Below are 18250 nucleotides of genomic sequence, written 5' to 3' on the forward strand. Positions count from 1 at the left end.
CTTTAATACGCTGCACCGTGCGACAACGCTGTATCGGGGCGAAGCTGACTTTCAGGAACTGGCATTGTGCATCGCGCCATTCTTTCTATGCTCCGAAGCCATTGGCAAGGATTATTACAAAGGCGGAGTCGTCGCCATTGCTAGCAGCGGCGAATTGTTTCAATGAAACATACGGCATCAAACAGCAAGAAGCTTGGTAGTGAATGTCGAAGTAGCTAGGCCTAGCAGTGTGGCTATGGCTGCCAGCGGATCTGCATGCGAGAGCGGTCATGCCAAAAAGTGCGGAAAACCGGACGGCTATAATTTTTTGGGGCCAAAATGTCAGCCATTCTTATGCATTGACTCTATGGGTACGTGGCGGTGCCGCGAAGGCGTTTGAATTACTGGGCACATCCGAAAAATTGCGGGTGCGGAAAATCGGTCATTGACTGTTTAGGACACCCGTCACTAACAGAAGTAATCGGTGATGTGCACTTGTACACGCCTGTGCACAAATTTCTGCCATGGTTCTTTTTTTTCTTTTTCTTTCACGCGTGGCGTTGAGAGGTCGCTTTTAAGCTCTTCCTCTGTGGCGGGATCAGAGTAATGCTGGTCTGAGGTGCCACCGTGTGATTTGAAACGTTTCTGAGAGCCTTATCAGAGTGCAGTATGTTTGAATTAACTGTCGCAAAAGCTTGTGCGTTTGAATTACCGGGCGTTTTCACCCATTGGAATAACTATAACTTTGATGAGACCACAGCGTCAGTTTGAATAAACTGAAAGTTCAAATTAAGCATGTTCGAATTCACAAGATTCAACTGTACAATGTCAGCAAATTTTTCTGTGTGTCACGATCTCACCATAATGCCAATGACACCAGACACAAATAACCTTGTTGTGTCGGCAGCGGCAGGCAAGCGGGGGGCGCCGACGGGCGAACGCGCGGCTAGCGCCGGCGCAGTGAAGGAGACACGGAGCTAACTGCTCCCGCTGAAAACCGGAACGAAGACTCCGCCGACCCGCGGCTGTTTATTACTTATGAAGGCTTCACATGCTAGATGACACCTCCCGATTGGTCCAAGCTTGTCACATGACAGAAGGGGGGTACGCCATCTAGCTAAGCAATTACAAAACATACATGTGCGATGACACAGAGATCTGACAGGGGGCGACACTATACTACATCATCCCCCCCTGGAAACAAAGCAAGCATACAGTGAAACGCGCACACAAGACGCGCACTTAAGTCCAAAGGCAATTTCAGTTCATTCCCCCCCATGTTCACACACGCGCACCAGTCGCACACAAAGCACGCACTTAAGTCCACAACAAATTCAGTCCGTCCCTGCCCAAGTTCACATACACCAGTCTTGGGCACCAAAACACAGGCAGTCACTAAGTCTGACAAAGAACACTGCACAAAACTCACTGCACCGCAACAAGGAGCACATCTTATACCTGTGTTAATGAAACATGTGGACTGTCAACGATGCCCCTAGCCGTGGCATTTCGAAGACGTAAATACGCTCTACACTACAAAAACAAAATCATCGAGCCACGGAGGCCGTTTTCTGTCACGATGAGGACGCGTGCGTACCTCAGAAGAACTTTGGGGGTTGCGACACGTATCGGTCGACTTTAAAGACCCAGTCGTCCCACTATTATTTACCTCCCCCTGGTTGGACAATTGAATGTGGTTGTCGCGCAAAGCTGGAGAGGGTTGCCCAGGAAGCTCCTCTCGAAGTCCCAACAAGTCCTGGGATGCTACCGATTCCCCCACGGAATCAGAAATGATTGCTGACTGTGTAGCCTCTGAAGCAATACAGTCAGATGCACTACTTAAGTGATGCCTATGAAAGGACGATGTCATGCCAGACGAGTCATCGGAATGACTATCCAGGTTTGAATACGAGTACAAAAAATCTTTATCCGTTGTGGACAATGTACTATGTTTTGAATTATCTACTACTGTGGTTAACTTAGAGGCATTCCACGTCTTCCCATCACTGAGTACAAAAGAGGATGGTCCTACCTGGGCTTTAACTGTACGAGGCGTACTGTACTTAAAAAATCTTTTCTTGGCAAGTTTTACTTTGACGGTGTCTCCCACCTTGATACGAGTTGCCTGAGCACCTCTCAGTTTGTCTACATACTGTTTAGTTTGCTGCTGTTTCTGCGAGACTCTCTCGCGAACTTTACTGTTCTGAACCGCTGTGTGCTTAGGCAACCTGAAGTTGCTAATATCTACCTTTGAACGGGGTTGACGACCATGAAGTAGGAAAGCTGGGGAGAGACCCGTTGTAGCATGTGGCGTAATCCTATAAGAACCCAAGAATTCTGAAATGCTTTTCGAAGCATCTCGACCTTCAAGCCTTGCTACCTGCAGGTGTTCCTTAATGACTCTGTTGAACCTTTCTATTTGACCATTTCCCTGAGGATAATAGTTGGAGGAGAAAAAATGAGCGATTCCTTTTTCCTTTAGGTAATCTTTGAATTGTTTTGAGACAAACTGTGGACCATTGTCTGTAACTATAGAGTCTGGCAATCCTTCACGGCTGAAAGCCCAATCAAGAAGCTTAATGACATCATCTGTGGAGATGGAATTAGTACCAAGTACTTCTGGCCACTTTGAGTAGTAATCAACAAGGGTGACTAGATACCTAGGGTAGGACATGTTTAATGGGCCAATAATGTCCATTCCCAATTTCTGCCAAGGCCCGTTCGGCCATTCGACTGGCTGCAGTGGAGCTACATGAGGCTTTGCAGACTTGTCTGCCAGCTTACATACATGACAATGCTTTACATACTGTTCAACAGTGCTATCCATCTGGGGCCACCAATAGCGTTCACGAAGAAGCTGCTTAGTACGTACTATGCCCTGATGATTTTCATGTGCCAGCTGTAGAAATGTAGGTATTAGGACACTGGGTATTACCACACGATCACCACGCATGAGTAATCCGTCTACAAAGGACAATTCTTCATTTACATGAAAGTAAGCTATTAAAGCATTGTCTATGGCTTTCTTAGAAGGCCAACCTTCTGCTAGGCATTTACTGACCTTCTGAAGCGTCTCATCTGTACTCGTTGCAAGTTGCACCGTTTCCTTGTCAACGACTGATGTGACTAAGGATACTATTTCTTCCTCCTGAACTACATTCTGGGAATCTTTTACTGGAAGTCTAGACAAGGCATCAGCTACTAGATTTTCTGATCCTTTGCAATATTCAATCTGAAAGTTGTAATACAGGAGCCTGGCTGACCATCTTGAAATGCGAAGAGGTCGACGACCTGAGTCGCCAGCGGACAGTAATGCAAATACTGCTTGATGGTCAGTTCGAAGAGTGAACCGTCTACCCCAGAGGTAAACATGCCATTTTTCACATGCGAACAGACATGCTAGCGCTTCACGCTCTCCTACAGAATACTTTCGTTCAGCTACAGACAAAGTTCTAGATGCAAAAGCTACAGTTTCTAGCTTGGAACCATACGGTTGCTGTAACACAGCACCAACACCAACATCAGATGCATCAGTCGTGACTACCACAGGCAATTCAGGGTTGAAAATCTTAATGACAGGGGAACATGTAAGATGAGCTTTCAACTGATTGAAGCTACGTTGTGCGTCATCAGACCAAGCAAAATTTTGCCCTTGCCTGAGCATGAGGCGAAGCGGTTCTACAAGTTCTGCATAATGATCAATGAACTTGGCATAGTAACCAGCTAATCCTAAGAAGGATTGCAATGACTTAATATCTGTAGGAACAGGTGCATTCAGGATTGCCTTTACCTTGCTCTCTGTAGGCGAAATGCCTTCAGCTGAAATTTTATGGCCCAGAAAAGTCAGTTCTCTCACAGAGAAGACACATTTTTCATTCAGTTTCATACCACTGTTTGAAATGCAAAGCAAGACTTCTCTTAAATTAGCATCATGCTCAGGTTTCGTCTGACCCCATACCAAAATGTCATCAAGGTAACAGACAACATTCTTACAATTCTGCAAGATTTGTGACATCATTTTCTGAAACACTGCTGGCGCGGATGCCAAACCAAAACAGACACGCTTGAACCTGAATAAGCCTTCATGAGTTATGAATGTGGTGAGATCTCTACTACCTTCTTCCAGTAACAGCTGGTGGTAAGCAGATGCTAGATCCAGCTTAGAAAAATATGTGGCACCATGAAACATTTGCAATAACTCTTCCACGTGCGGCAAAGGATACCCATCAATGACAATTGCCTTATTCGGTTCTCGGAGGTCAACACAGAGCCGGATGGCTCCATCCTTTTTGCGCACCACGACGAGTGGAGACACCCATTCAGAAGCCTCGACGCGCTCGATGACGTCGCAGTCCTCGAGACGCCGCAGTTCATTTGTCACCTGGTCACGGAGAGCCAGGGGTAGCCTGCGCAATTTGGAAGATACAGGTTTCATACCTTGCCGCCGATGTATTCGGTGCACGAAGTTTTTGACGAGTCCCAACTCGCCACTGAAGAGGTGATCAAAACCCGGAGGCACACCTGTGGGGCTCTGTACTGGAGGAAGCGTAGCCAGGCAGCATGTCAGCGAAGTACCGTCGATCTGTATGCCCAAGCGTTGGATGGCGTCTAAACCCAGCAGTGATGTTCCTGTAGTCGTTACGTGGAACGTGACGGAGCATGACTTTTGGAAAAACTGGACAGTGGCTTGAAACAGGCCTTGAATGTCAATGCATTGCTTGGAGAAATTTTTCAAGTCCACTGTTTGTGACAGTCTGTGCTGTCGACCAAAGTGCTTTCCAAAATCTTCGACAGTCATCATTGAGACAGACGCTCCCGTATCCACCGGCAGTCGCATGGAGACGCCGTTCACTACGACTGGAACTTCCAAATCTTTTTTAGTTTCCAAGGTGCTCACCGTCAAGACAGACGCGGACGGCTGTCCTGCGGAAGTTGACAAAGACCGCGTCTCTGCGGAAGAGACGTGCTGGACAGTACGGGTTTTTCGGCATACTGATGCAAAATGGCCCAACGTGTGGCAGGCGTTGCACCGCCGGTTCCTTGCTGGACAATTCCTGTACGTTGCAATATGCTTCGTGCTGCCACACCGGTCGCATGCACCACGGTTCCCGGAGAAGCCATGTGCGAAATGTCCGTCGTCTCGGCGGCCTCTCGGAAGAAGGCCGTGGTCTTGGCGGCTTCCCGGAAGAAGTCGGCCCTCTTGGCGGCTTCCCGGAAGAAGTCGGCCCTCTTCATGGCCTCCCGGACTACGTCGGCCATCTTGACCCGTCGACGGAACGCCAAGCTGGGATGCTTCAATTCTTCGAACATTTTCGGAGCCGAACGCGCGGTTCGCTCGATGCAAGGCTTCTAACGAGCGTCCAATTTCTTCTGCCTTGTCCAGGGACAGGGTTTCGCCATGAGCCAGCAACTTTTCGCGAACGCTGACGTTCGCTACGCCATGTATTATCTGGTCTCGGACGCGCTCGTTGTAGGCTGTGCCGAAGTTGCACTGTACCGCCTTCTCCTTCAATGCGGTCACGAATTCCAGGAATCCTTCTCCGTCGAACTGCTTCCGACTGGTGAATTCGTGCCGTTCCGCCAGGACATTTGTTGACGCGGCGAACAGCCGGTCAAGCCGCTCCAAGAGTCTCGGAAATGACGCTGGCGGGACCGCATCACTTGACGTTGACGCTGCGCCGGTCGACTGCCTTGCTGCTTCGCTTGAAGCTGACGCTGCGCTGGTTAACTGCCTTGCTGCTTCCTGCTCCTCGTCTGCAAAGTACTTCCGTTGTCCCTCACGCCCGAGAGCGCTGACGAGCGCGGACGCTCGTCGCGCGTCCGTCCAGTCGCCACCGCCGGCCGCTTCGAGGTGGGCCTGAAAAATTTTTTTCCATCGATGCCATGGAATTAACGGTGGCCCGGGCAATTCCAGAAAAACGGGAAGGTTCGCCGTGAAAGACGCCATGCCCGGTAGCGTGCAGGAGACAGTGCAGGAGGCAAGCCGGAGCTCGCCGCAGGAATGGGCAAGGAAGAACAAAGGGGGCGAGAAGGCCTAGGCTCGGAAGCCTCGCGACGCCAAGTGCGTCGGCGGCGTTTGCCTGCCGTGCGGACACGGGAAGGGTCGCTTCACTTACGAAGCTCGTTGGTTTCCCGGGGCTTCGGTCGGAACCGTTGCGGGAATCCCATCCTCGTCGCCAAAAGATGTTGTGTCGGCAGCGGCAGGCAAGCGGGGGGCCCCGACGGGCGAACGCGCGGCTAGCGCCGGCGCAGTAAAGGAGACACGGAGCTAACTGCTCCCGCTGAAAACCGGAACGAAGACTCCGCCGACCCGCGGCTGTTTATTACTTATGAAGGCTTCACATGCTAGATGACACCTCCCGATTGGTCCAAGCTTGTCACATGACAGAAGGGGGGTACGCCATCTAGCTAAGCAATTACAAAACATACATGTGCGATGACACAGAGATCTGACAGGGGGCGACACTATACTACAAACCTCTAAAGAGAACTGTATTCTGAGGTCTGAGTTCGCAAGGTGCATCCTTTTGATGCACTGTGCTTTCGAATCACTGCAAGATGTGTGTTTGTAGATTTTGAATACTCTACCAATGACTTGAATAAAGCATGGCCAAATAAATTTTTTAAACATTTCCGTTATGCTCAGTAACTCATTGCATCCATGTTCATTGTATCCAGGTCTGACTGCACTTGCCTTTAATATGCTGTTTAAGCGACAAGTCGTTTGCATTCACGAGCATTTCGCTAACCAGACCGACCCCAACCTCCCCTTCGCCTTTGCACAGCTCTTCTCGTACTCGGGTGCGGCGGGGGGAGGCGCCACGCTCTCGTCAACGGTGCTGAGCTCGCCAGGTGCGGGAGGTCTGCTTGCATCCCCAAGGTCGGCACGAACAACCACGACGCCCACTCCGCTGCCACCGCGCTGGAACCCACCATTCATTGCGCTCGACGAAAACATGGACTACCAGATGATGGCGGGCCTGCTTCCCCCTGCCGGGTCCCAGCCCCCACCTGACAACTCACTCATGGGCCCGCCCCACGACGACGGTGAGTGGGCCCGTGAGCCTTGCCTTTCAATTCAATTTAAATTCGATTTAGTGCTGCCTTCATATATATGTACGCATCAGCTTTTTGGTCGGACCCGCACGGTGTCTCAGTGGCTATGCTGCTGCGCTGCTGTGCCCGAGGTCGCAGGTTCTGTTTCTGCCACGGCGGCCTTATTTCTGTAGAGTTAAATACAAGAACGCTCGTATACTTAAGATTTAGATGCACTACAGTATGTCTCATAATCATATCATAGCATGTAGCACATCCGAGTGCTTCTATGCTTTTTTAAGCACTTCTTCGGACACCACCACTTCCTTACAGTCCACAGTAAGCACTGCGATAAAAAAAGGGGGGGGGGGTCATTTTTAGTGTTTGAATTTATAAACCAGTAACCACTTACTGCTTTCGCATGCATTGCGTAATATAAAAGCCCCTGTAATAGTTTGCAATCGCTTTCGTAAACCTGTTCCATTTTACTGGTCCATTTTACTAGTCTGAAATGCATTCCTGGCTGCTTCAAAAGCTGCTGCGAAATGGGTTGGGCCTGTAGCATCACTGCATTGCACCAATATTGATACACAGCCGTACGGTCAGTGTGATCACATGCAGTAGGCACATTGACTTGCCAGCAGCAGGCCAGCCAATTCAAGCTGTTGGCAAAAAAATTTGCTTTTTGCATCCAGAACGCACCATTTCAACTTCCTCTTGTAGACTGCTCGAGATTTTTGCTACCAGAATACACATTTGTATGTGTGGCGGAAGAAATATTCACTTTGTTGTAACCGATATTGTTCTTTACCTTTCATTTTCATATAGCAGTAGAATGCTCACATAAAAAAAGCATGGCTAACCAAATCTTGTAGGCACTTCATTACCTCCGATAAACGATCATACCGATGCCTGTTACAGATTGAATCTCAACCTTAACGCAGATAAATATAGTCTAAAATGTTTTTGCTGACATCAGCATATGATGAATATATGCCTATAATGAATACCTGTTGTAACGAAGGTATTCTCATGATGCATGCAACTTCACCACGAAGGTTCGACCATACTAGGAAGGATGTAGTGCCACTCCAGACTGGCTTTGATTAGTCTATTTTAATGGTTGACTGTTGCACTCATTGCTGAACATTTCTTTGCACTTTGATTAACATTGTTTTATGTGCTCATCCTTGCATTCTTTGCAAGATACTTCTTTGTGCGTGCTTTGATTAATGCCTATTTAATTGCTCGTTCTTGCACTCTTAGCAGTATGTTTCTTCTCACTTTGGTTAACTGGTTAACATATTTAATTACTCACTCTTGGACTCTTTGCAGAACATTTCTTCTCACTTTAACATCTTTTTAATTGCTCGCCCTATGCACATTGCGGATTTTTTTTTCATGCTTTGATCGTCTATTTAATTGCTCTCTCTTCGACACTTTGGAGACTGTTTCTTCTCACTTCAACATTTTTTTAATTGCTTGCTATTACACTCTGCAAAATGTTTCTTCTTGCTCTTCTTTTTCGATTGCTCACTTTCGCACTCCTTGCAGAACATTTCTTCTTGCTTTAACATCTTTCAGTTGCTTGCCCTTCCACTCTTAGCAGTATGTTTCTTTGTGCTTTGATTGTCTATTTTTAATCACTTGCTCTTGCACTCTTTGCAGAATGTTTCTTTTCACTTTAACATCTTTTTAATTGTTCGTCATTGCGCTCTTTGCAGAATCTTTCTTCTTGCTTCAATGTCTTTTAAATTGCTTGTTCTTGCACTATTTGCCAAACGTTTATTCTTGCTTTGACATTTCTTAATTACTCGCCTTTGCACTGTTTGTGGAACTTCTTTTGTTCTTCGATTATCTGTTCAATTGCTTGCTCTTGCACTCTTTGCAGAATGTTTCATCTCACTGCAACCTCTTTTTAATTGCTTGCTGTTGCAGTTCTTGCAGAATGTTTTTTCTGACTTTAACATCTCTTTCATTGCTTACCCTTGCACTCTATGTAGAATGTTTCTTTTTGCTTTTGTTAATGACTCCTTGTAGAATGTTTCCTCTCATTCCTCTTGCTGATGTCTTTTTTTTATTGCTCACTCTTGTACTCTTTGCAGAACGGTTCTTCTCGGTGGCCAGCGGAGAAGCCGAGGAGGCGTCCAAGCCGTCCTGAGCCATTTGCTCAAGGTGTTTTCCCTTCTTCCCTCGACCCGGGTGCCAAGGCCAGAAAGACAAGACAAGACACGTGGTTTCTCTTGTGATAGGCAGAGACTCGATTGTTGTACCATAGCCCTTTTTAGACATGCTGCTCTGTAGCTCATTTTTTCAAAAAAGAGTGACACGAGTAAGGGCCTTTTTTACAAGCTCCACGCTAGAGACAGTTATATATATATATATATATATATACAACGTTATAGCATATTATACACACATATATACACATATTATATATATACTACATATACACATGCCCGTACACACGAACACACACAAAATAGGCAATGGTTCGTCGCAGGGCAGCGTGTGTAGAAACAACGTGCGAGCCTTCTGTTCTTGTGTTATTTTTTGGTCATAGCCAGTTTTAGAGGTCGGCACACGTCTTCAGAGTCACAACAACAACTATGCCTATGAAACTTTGCTACAAATCTATGCAAACCGGGGCCCCAGCCCTTAGGGTAAGGGCGCACCCTGCTCACGTGAGGCAATAATTTAGCTCGGCGACATATTGTCACTTGTACATAGAGCCAGCGGTGCCGAGAGAAAGCCCGGTGCGCATCATCGTGTTTCTTGTCGCATCTCGTCCCTTTGCAGTGGGGCGTGGCCATCTTCTTTTTTCTCGTCTTGTTTTACTGTCAGCTGCACACACACACACACACATTTGCGCACTTGCGTCTGTATATACGGCCATGTGTACAGCCAGAGCGACATAATATATAAGTGACAACGCTGGGGACAGCGGGCGGGGCAGGCAATGCCACCCAGGCCCCCACGGTCCCACGCCGCTTTGTTCATTTGATTCGCCGCCGCGCTCTGGCGTCAGGTTAGTTTTGTCAGTGCCTTTTTGCGAAGGGCGGCCTCGTCCTCCGCGGCCGCGCAGTGCCATTGTTTCGCTTGTTGCTCCCCCCCATTTTTGCCTGCAGAGGGCGCGCTAGTACAAAATATCCAGAGGGCGCCCCCTGCTTACCCCCCACCCCTCCAAGTTGAGTGTGTGTGCCAATTTTGTTTCTCGCCGTAGCCTTACGCGAGGGGCGCTTCTCGTGCTCTTCTGCTGTTGATATATGCTAGATTAGACGTGCCTTTGAAGACGACGCGAGTTCAACGCTGCACGCAAACGTCAGCACTTGACGGGCTTTCTGTTTGTGTCTCGGCGCACTCGTATGCTCACACTGATGCCGGTGCGCTCGTTTAAAGAAACAAAGCCCAAAGCCGTTCTGTAGCCTGCTGTTCAACTACAGGAATCTCTGTAGGGTTTGCTGCCGCTGCTGCTTTTTGCAGTCTTTCTTCCTTTCTTTCTTTTTTTTTTATCTGGGCTTGGTTTTCACTCCCGATGTATTTTCTCCTGTGTGTGTGAGTGCAGAGGGAAATGTACGAGGCTGCACCATGCTGCAAGGCTTCTTGTGTGGTGGATACATGGGGCGCTGTATGTCAGAAGGAGGTGTGCTTGCATCAGAGCCGTAGTGAGAGAGGGGAAGCAACAGTTATTTTTTTCCCGATGCATGGCGCATTGGCTTGATGACAGCAACTTATTTCTGTCAGACAAAAGAAATGCTATGATTCTATGCTTTATAACTTTATGTTTGTGGCTTTTAAGCTCTCTTCGTGAATGAAATGACAGCTCTGATAACTGGCTACCCTCAGATAGAGCTGCTGCATATTGTAGGGTGCCCTGTATTTTTAAGATTGAAGTCGTCTGCACTAGCATATATAAGAGAGCTTGTTTATAGCTGGTCCTTTTTTTTTTGGACAACCCATAGCATTAGAAGTATGAGTGAGTATTTTTTTTCTTTCTTCTCATCACAACTCGCAGTGCCACATCATTCATCTCGTGGACAAAATGTATTGCAGGATGTTGTACAGGCTTAGTGATCTCTCATTTCATTGTTTTTCTGTAAAAAAATCTATTCGCTCGTCTTGTAGCGGCAGTGCTACTTACGCATCTGTCATGGTCACTTTCCGATTGAGAACGAATTCCTTTTTTTTTACTTAACTTTAATCGATTTTAACGAAGCACTGACGATCATAATGAGTTGCGGAAGGCTTAAGTTTCTCAACAGCTTTTTGTTCACACACTTAATATTCATAAATTTCCGAACAAAAGAAACAGCAGGCTGCACAGAGAACTCGCTTGCACACGTGCACCATCTCAATAAACGTCATAAACTCTTCGGTGATTAAATAACGAAGGTTGCTGGCATATCTGGCCCAACCCTTTCTGGCCACAAGAATGTCATGCTTCTGTGGCTACAAAATTGTCTTCTGCTGCTTACACTTTACAGTACCAAGCCAGTACTTTGGTACCAAGCTGTTATCCTGGACCCTATGGTGCCTATATGCAGGTGCCATTCCAGGTTCCTTACTGGTTCCTTGGTACCATAGCAGAACACGGTCAAGCATGCACAAACAAGGACAGAGGGAGGAGTAGACAACACGAACACTCAAGCTGTCTACACCTCCTTCTGTCCTTGTTTGTGCACGCTTCACCATGTTCTGCTTTGCAAAACTAACTCGGCCAAAAGTCGGTGCTCTTGACCTTGGTACCAAGCGGGTACCTATGTTACCTGTATGCAGGTGCTTCGATAGGCAAGTGGTATTGTTTATCGCCTGGTTTACAGTATTGGGAGCACAAATCACTATACATCCTTTGCTCCTTCTAAGCTGAACTGACTTCATTTGGATGCACCAAAATCTGGAAGCACGACTGGAAGCCTTTTCATGTTGAGTTGACGTTGTTAGGAGGCATTAAAATCTATAGATACTACTGGAAGCTCCTCTGAATTGTACAGACTTTGCTCAGTTACATTAACGAACTCCATTTATCTGTTGAAGCAAACTCATACTTTCGACTATGCATTCAAGCAGCACAAATTCGAGCGAACAACTCTCATGCATGGGGAAACATGCTTAGATACTGCGGCCAATTGCTTGCCAACCAACGTGTTCATAATGAGTGTTCGTTGCCAAAGCTGTCCAAGCCAAAACTGCATCAGACAGGAAGCGCACAATTAGCATCGTGCTGCCAGGCGTGTCTTTGTGTAGGCTGTCAAGCAAACACGGAGACTTTTCCTCTACCTGCGGCTCTGGTGCGGGACTGCATCGAGTTGAACGTACAGTACGGTCCACTGTTAAAGGAATCACCCAATTAGTAGTTGGCTACTTATTAGTACAGCCAACCTACGGCATGAGGGCACACAAACTACTTTCTTTAAATGTGTGTACGTCAGCCTTATGTGTTCTATTGGCCTCTTTCTTTCTCTCGATACAGTAATACTTTTGTATGAGGTATATGGCATTATCATAGCTTTATGCGTTAGCTTTAAGGGTAACCCTCTGTATTGGCTCAGTGGCTGCGGCGTTGTGTTACTGAGCACAAGGTCATGGGTTTCGTTCCCAGCCACGCTTCAGTGAGGGCGAAATGCAAAAACGCTTGTGTACCTTATCTAAGTGCATGTTAGCTCCGTAAGTCAAAGTTAATCTGGAATCCACAACTATGGTGCACATCATAGCCCTTGCTTTCTAGCAATAAACCCCACGAATGAATTAATCCTCTGAGAGTGGACTGTACTGTACGTGTTGGAGAAGCTAGTGTCTAGCTGCAGGTGTCACTGCCGGGGACATTTTGCTTAGGATTTTGCCAGCCTGTTTTTAATCCCTGAGCATTGTAGGTTTGTTGGTGCGATGTGGCCTAAATGAACTGTGCTTTGCTCGTGCGTGCCAGTGCTTCCATGCAGTTGATCTGTGCACGGGGAGACCCTGAAACCTTTTCGCAAGGAATTTTGTTGCACCGGAGCTACACCTGAGCTGCCCTTGTGACTTGAAAGATGACCTCCCTCCGACAATATTTCTATGTGCATTTAAGCCATTCTAAATATCATTTGTGTTGTTGTTTCAAAAATATGGCCGTGATTCCTTGTAAATTCCTTATATTTTGCACGAAGAAGCATATGGATTTATCAGACTACATCCCTTTCAATAGTCACTGCGAACCTTTAGCACATAGCTGCATCTGGCATGCTGGCTGTATAGAGTTCATTTTATGCCTTACCTCAGAGTTGAGAGGACGCAAGAATGTGAGTGGAAGGGTTTCATGCGTCCAGGTTTTGTTCTCACAAGACTGCAGCTCAGCACTGCTTAAGCACCATCCAGCAGTGAGGCAGTGCGGGCGTGGTTAAATTCTGTGGTCACGCTGTATGGTGACGCTGACATTGTAGCCCTCTCAGGGCGACTGCTGCTTGCATGTTTTCCTCCCACAAGTGTTCTTCGCTGTGCCTCTTTACACCACAAGTGCAGCCCACTTGTAAATAGGGTGTAACATTGCGGTTTGAGTCTAGTGGTTTCAGGGTGTCCCTCTGAGTATTGGCAGCTGCCGTGTTTCATGGCTGCATTGAAAAATGTGTTCAGAATTGGATGAGTGCTGCAGGCGGTACTAACAGAACTGGAGGGCCGCAGAGTGCCCATCTCTGGCTGTCAACCCAGGGATGGTATGGGTATATACCACAAGTTCACAGTGTAATGGCCTCATTGAAAGCAGCGGACTAGTTGCGTAGACTTTCTTGGCATTGCACAAGTGCTTTAGGTTAGTGCCACCATGCACAGCGAGCAGGAACATATTCGTGTAAACCTCTTGACAGTTTTCAGGATAGGCGTGTGCCCATTTATCGTTGGGGCTCAGTCTGGTCACAACGCCAGTCAAGCGTGCCGAGAGCGCACCTGCCTGAACACGAAGTGGTCGTCTTCCGTCACACTGTTCGAAACATTCGTGATGGTCTCCCATTTCGAGTTTTGGCACTATGTCCCCGTTTTTCTATAGTTTCTCTTAACTCTATGCACATTAGCGCTTGTAGCACTTATGCTGAATGACAGTATGTGTTCAAAGACTGCTTCTCAAATTATAAGGCTGCAGGAAATTGTCTTAGATTGAAGCTAAGCAAAGTCGAATTATCTCTCATTCAAAGGGAAAGAAAGTGCTGTTAGCAGTCTCTCTTTAGATGGCTGCACCTTGGTCTCGTTGAGTGACAGAACTTTTATGAAAGAAGTTCTTGAAAAAATACATTGACGTCGTTCAGCAGGCAAATACAGTCGAACCTCGATATAGCGATCACAGATGTAAAGAATTGAGATGTAACAATGTAAATGGAAAATTTTTCTGGCCACTATTGGCAAGTAATGAATATGTGCTTATAACAAATGCCAGATATAACGAAGGTAATTTCGTGCCGAATGCAACTTTATTGTAACGAGTTTCGATTGCATAGCAAGCACTTGTGCAGTGCTTGTTGCGTGTTCCCTCAGCAAGCTCGGCTGGCTCTGCGTGTGGCAACTTGGAAGATAGATTTTCATGCAAAAATAATTAATACCTGTGATGAGGGTTAGGAAAACAGCATGGCTAGTATGTTAGATTCTGCAATGCCCTTGGAGAACACTGTGACCTACCTTTATCTATGCTACAAAGAACAAGCAAAGTCTTGGGATAATATTTTGAGGGGCAGTCATACTTGCAAGCTGTCATGAGTGTGCGCAGTGTAATGGTGACCAGGCACCCAGTAGGTTACATATACAACTATCATATAATGAATTGTCAAGTGCAGTTTGCAAGGTCTGTCATCATTGTGATGATCTGGCTTGTCCTAGTGTGGTCTTGCAGCCAATTAAAGGATGCTAACAAGAAACCCATAGATGCCAGTCAATGACAGCAACCATCTTATTTAAAAGTCTGATATCAATTCCGTTGTGCTGTCAGGTCTCTGCTCTCATTTCATTGTGCCTAAAAAATACAGATATTGAAAGCGCCTGTTGTTCATCTCTCCACTTTGTTCTAGGTTAGGTTAGAATGTGATTCATATCAATATTCGTTTGGTGTCAATTTACATTCAGTAAAAGAATGTGGATGCCAGAAAGTTACATGTGAGGAAATGGAAGCTGGTTTTGCCACATCACTTTTTCTTTCTGTTTATTGTCCATCGCATTTGTAGGCGGGCTTCAGAAAATGGCTCACGTGATTTGTCAAACCTTTTGTCGCCATCAGTTTTTGTTAGGATAGAAAATTATTCTCGAATGATGGGATAAAACTGTCAGTATAGGTCAATTTCTCATATACTAATGCATAATGCAGCTTGACACAAGTTTTTAATTTAGGTGACATGATGATTGCAACATGACGCTGTGAAGAAGGCTGATGCCAGAGGTAGAAGTGTGCATTATTAAATGGTATTAAAACAGCTAAACAAATGCTGTGACGCTCATGTGTGCCCGCTGTTCTCAAACATTATGGAAAACATGCATGCGATGTCCATGTTTGGACTGAATGTCCAAATTAGCTGGTTATGTGCGCCTGGCTCCATGTTTTAAGTATCATCGTGTTACTGTTCTTGATACACAGAATTACACATGTGGCATGCTCTTGCACTAATCATGCAACAGCATTGAACTTACACAAATTGTGCAATGCTCTTGCACAATTTGTGCAAGAACATGACACCTGCACAATGTGCAATTGCACCAAGACAAGATGGCAATGTTTGTGTGCCTACTACCCCATTTTTTCCAGTTGAACCATTTCAGTAACACTCAATGCTAGCAGCTGGGCTCAATGAATTCCTGCACACATGTCGCATAGCATTTGGTGGGTTTGCTGTATGCCATTGTTTAACTCTTGCTTTTTGTCCTGATCGTGATCAGTGATAGCCCTGAGCTTGATAGTAGTCAGGAGGTGTTTGATTACCATTAACCTAATGTACCTCTGTCGAACATGGGTGTCCTGGTCTCTGTAGGCTGCGTGGGCTCGCTAGAAAGATGAACAGAAACATCTTCAAGGGCAAGTTAGGTTATACAATAAAGGTGTTGGTTATGCAGTCAAATGTTTTTGTTGACAGATTAAGTTTTATTTGTTAGTTAGTTTGTAAAGAAAGTTTGGCAGAATCTTGAAGGTCTCTCGCTGTTAAGATGATCTTGTTTGTTTCTGCAAGCTGGCCACAGGCACAGTTGCAGCTGGAAGCAATCAAAACGTCAGCGCACACAGTGTCGCAGCAGCCAGTGTTTCTGCTCTGCGAGCAGCTGCTCGACGGCCCCGAACGTCCGGTGGTGGAGTTATTGTTGAGGGTTCTAGTCAAGCATCCTTGGAGAGCGAGAGAGAGAGAAAGGGCCGACAGGGCTGGAGCGAGGCACAGCAATGCAGGCGCACACCGCCACCACCCCGCACGCGGGTCTCTATTTGTTGAGTTTTGTTTGTTTGCTCCCCCGACATGTTCTTTTTTTTCTTTGTTGTCTTTTTCCAGCAGTTTTTGACTGGATTTTGTACCTGTTGCTGTTGAGATAGCCAATAAAACCTTTTTGCATCTCCATGGACCGCTTGCGAGATTTGCAGTGACTCTTGATGGCAGTTAGACATCCAAGAAATGTACAAAAAGTAAAGAACTGTGTTTGACTCTGCACAACCGTTACAAAATTAGGAAATGAAGAATACATGCTACAGATTTATTGAGGTGCTATAGTATGCAACAAACTTGGGCTGTCTTCCTTGGCATATCGAAATAAGTGCTTCTGTTTTTTTTTTTGTCTGGAACAAGAGTTCAAGAGTCCTTTATTTGTATAATAATAAGGTTACAAATAGGGATTATACATACATACAGAGGGAGGTCCCATAGTCAAGAGACTGAACATCCTAGCTAAAGGAGATTGTGGCAATGTGTGAGCTATTGTAGTACTATTGTGCAACTGTAAGACTATACTTAACAGAATGATGTAATATTGGTGGGGCCGTTAATTAATTTCATATGCAGAGGAGACGGCTAGACCCAGTATATATGCTTTGAGTTTATGTAATGCTCGAGGCATGCACTCCTGTGGTTAACGTGAAATGGAGGAGGACAAAGTGGGATAGAGCAATATGTCCGAAACCATCGATACAACAGCATGGTGCAGCGAAAGCTTCCGACGCAAACGTTGCCGCGTCATCTGGCCAGCTGCGATCGTAAAAGAGTAACTGCAGCCAATACTTGTATATGTACCAAGAATATAACGACCAACTTGGACCTGAACGATGAAGACAGAGGCGGTTTATGAGATGCACCGCCTGCAAGCGTTCGCCAGCCAATTTGACCGCCAAAACCATTGGTTGCACGTCTCGCTAGCCGCCCAGAGTGGCCAGCCCATCGTGGCCGATACGGCGGACGAGAATGCAAGCGGATTCTCGCCGACGGAAAATACACCGCAGACGCAGGCTAGTGTTCCGTCGAACCCTTGATGGGGTTAACGCCATCACACAAAACTATAGGAGAGCAAGAAATGGACGTGTTCGCTCTCCGCGGATGCCACGAAAGACTCTGGGAAGGCGAGGGGAGAAGCGGAGGGAAAGGGTGCGTGCTCTCGGGCAACCGAGTGGCAGAGATAGGCGGCAAGGAGGGGAGTGGGAGCTATTGGCTTACATTGGCAATTAGCGTCGATGGTTTCTTCACAATTTTGTTTATTTAGGCCGCCAAAATTTGTTTAAAAGATCCTTGAAAATTGCACAATTTCAGGAAATTCAATTATGTTTACAACTCTGCAACTCGGTAATGGGAATGATATCACAGTTCTGTAAACTGCACCTAATATAATACATTTAATGCAGACAAAATGTACGAGTTAATTATACATCACATTGCAATATACACAGCTAATTTGTGAGTAAGACTTTCGCAAAACCCTCGTAAACAAAACCATTTCACGTAAGCTGTAAATTTATAATTGAGGTCTCTCTGCTTTAGATGTTCCTAGAGTTACGGTATATGCTACCAAAGGTAGCTTTGGTAGCATATACAGTAACTTTAGATGTTCCAACAAATGCAGCTAACAGAACTGCGATATCTGTTTCGGTGGAGAGTTAAGGATCAGTTAACTTCATGTTTCATTTTTTTCTCTAAACTTGCCACTTTTCGAGCTTTGTAAAAAATTATAAGCCCTAAATCAAAATTCTGCTTGCTACAATCAATATAAACTTTCCCCAATGCAAGAAATTTTATCAAAATTGATACAGCGGTTGCCTTATTAAAGC

The 18250-nt window shown here is 46.1% G+C and overlaps 2 protein-coding genes across 6 annotated transcripts in view; one reads left to right on the forward strand and one right to left on the reverse strand.

Moving 5' to 3' along the window:
* NfI (Nuclear factor I) overlaps positions 1-16563 on the forward strand; it is a 94456-nt gene extending 77893 nt beyond the window's left edge. For all 5 annotated transcript variants that reach the window (XM_050167314.3, XM_050167315.3, XM_055064277.2 and 2 more), the window contains 2 exons: positions 6765-7026; positions 9120-16563. In XM_050167314.3, the coding sequence (XP_050023271.1) occupies positions 6765-7026; positions 9120-9175 (318 nt within the window). In that variant the 3' untranslated portion in view covers positions 9176-16563. The remainder of the gene's footprint in view (positions 1-6764; positions 7027-9119) is intronic.
* LOC140214232 (uncharacterized) lies at positions 971-6449 on the reverse strand. The gene is made up of 2 exons (XM_072285586.1): positions 4501-6449; positions 971-4385 (listed from the first exon to the last, which is right to left on the reverse strand). The coding sequence occupies exons 1-2, from the start codon at positions 5924-5926 to the stop codon at positions 4357-4359; spliced, it is 1455 nt and encodes a 484-aa protein (XP_072141687.1). The 5' UTR covers positions 5927-6449; the 3' UTR covers positions 971-4356.
* Positions 16564-18250: the final 1687 nt, after the last annotated feature.

Source organism: Dermacentor andersoni, chromosome 11 (genome assembly GCF_023375885.2).
Source record: "Dermacentor andersoni chromosome 11, qqDerAnde1_hic_scaffold, whole genome shotgun sequence".
In the NCBI taxonomy this organism is placed as follows: Eukaryota; Metazoa; Arthropoda; class Arachnida; order Ixodida; family Ixodidae; genus Dermacentor; species Dermacentor andersoni.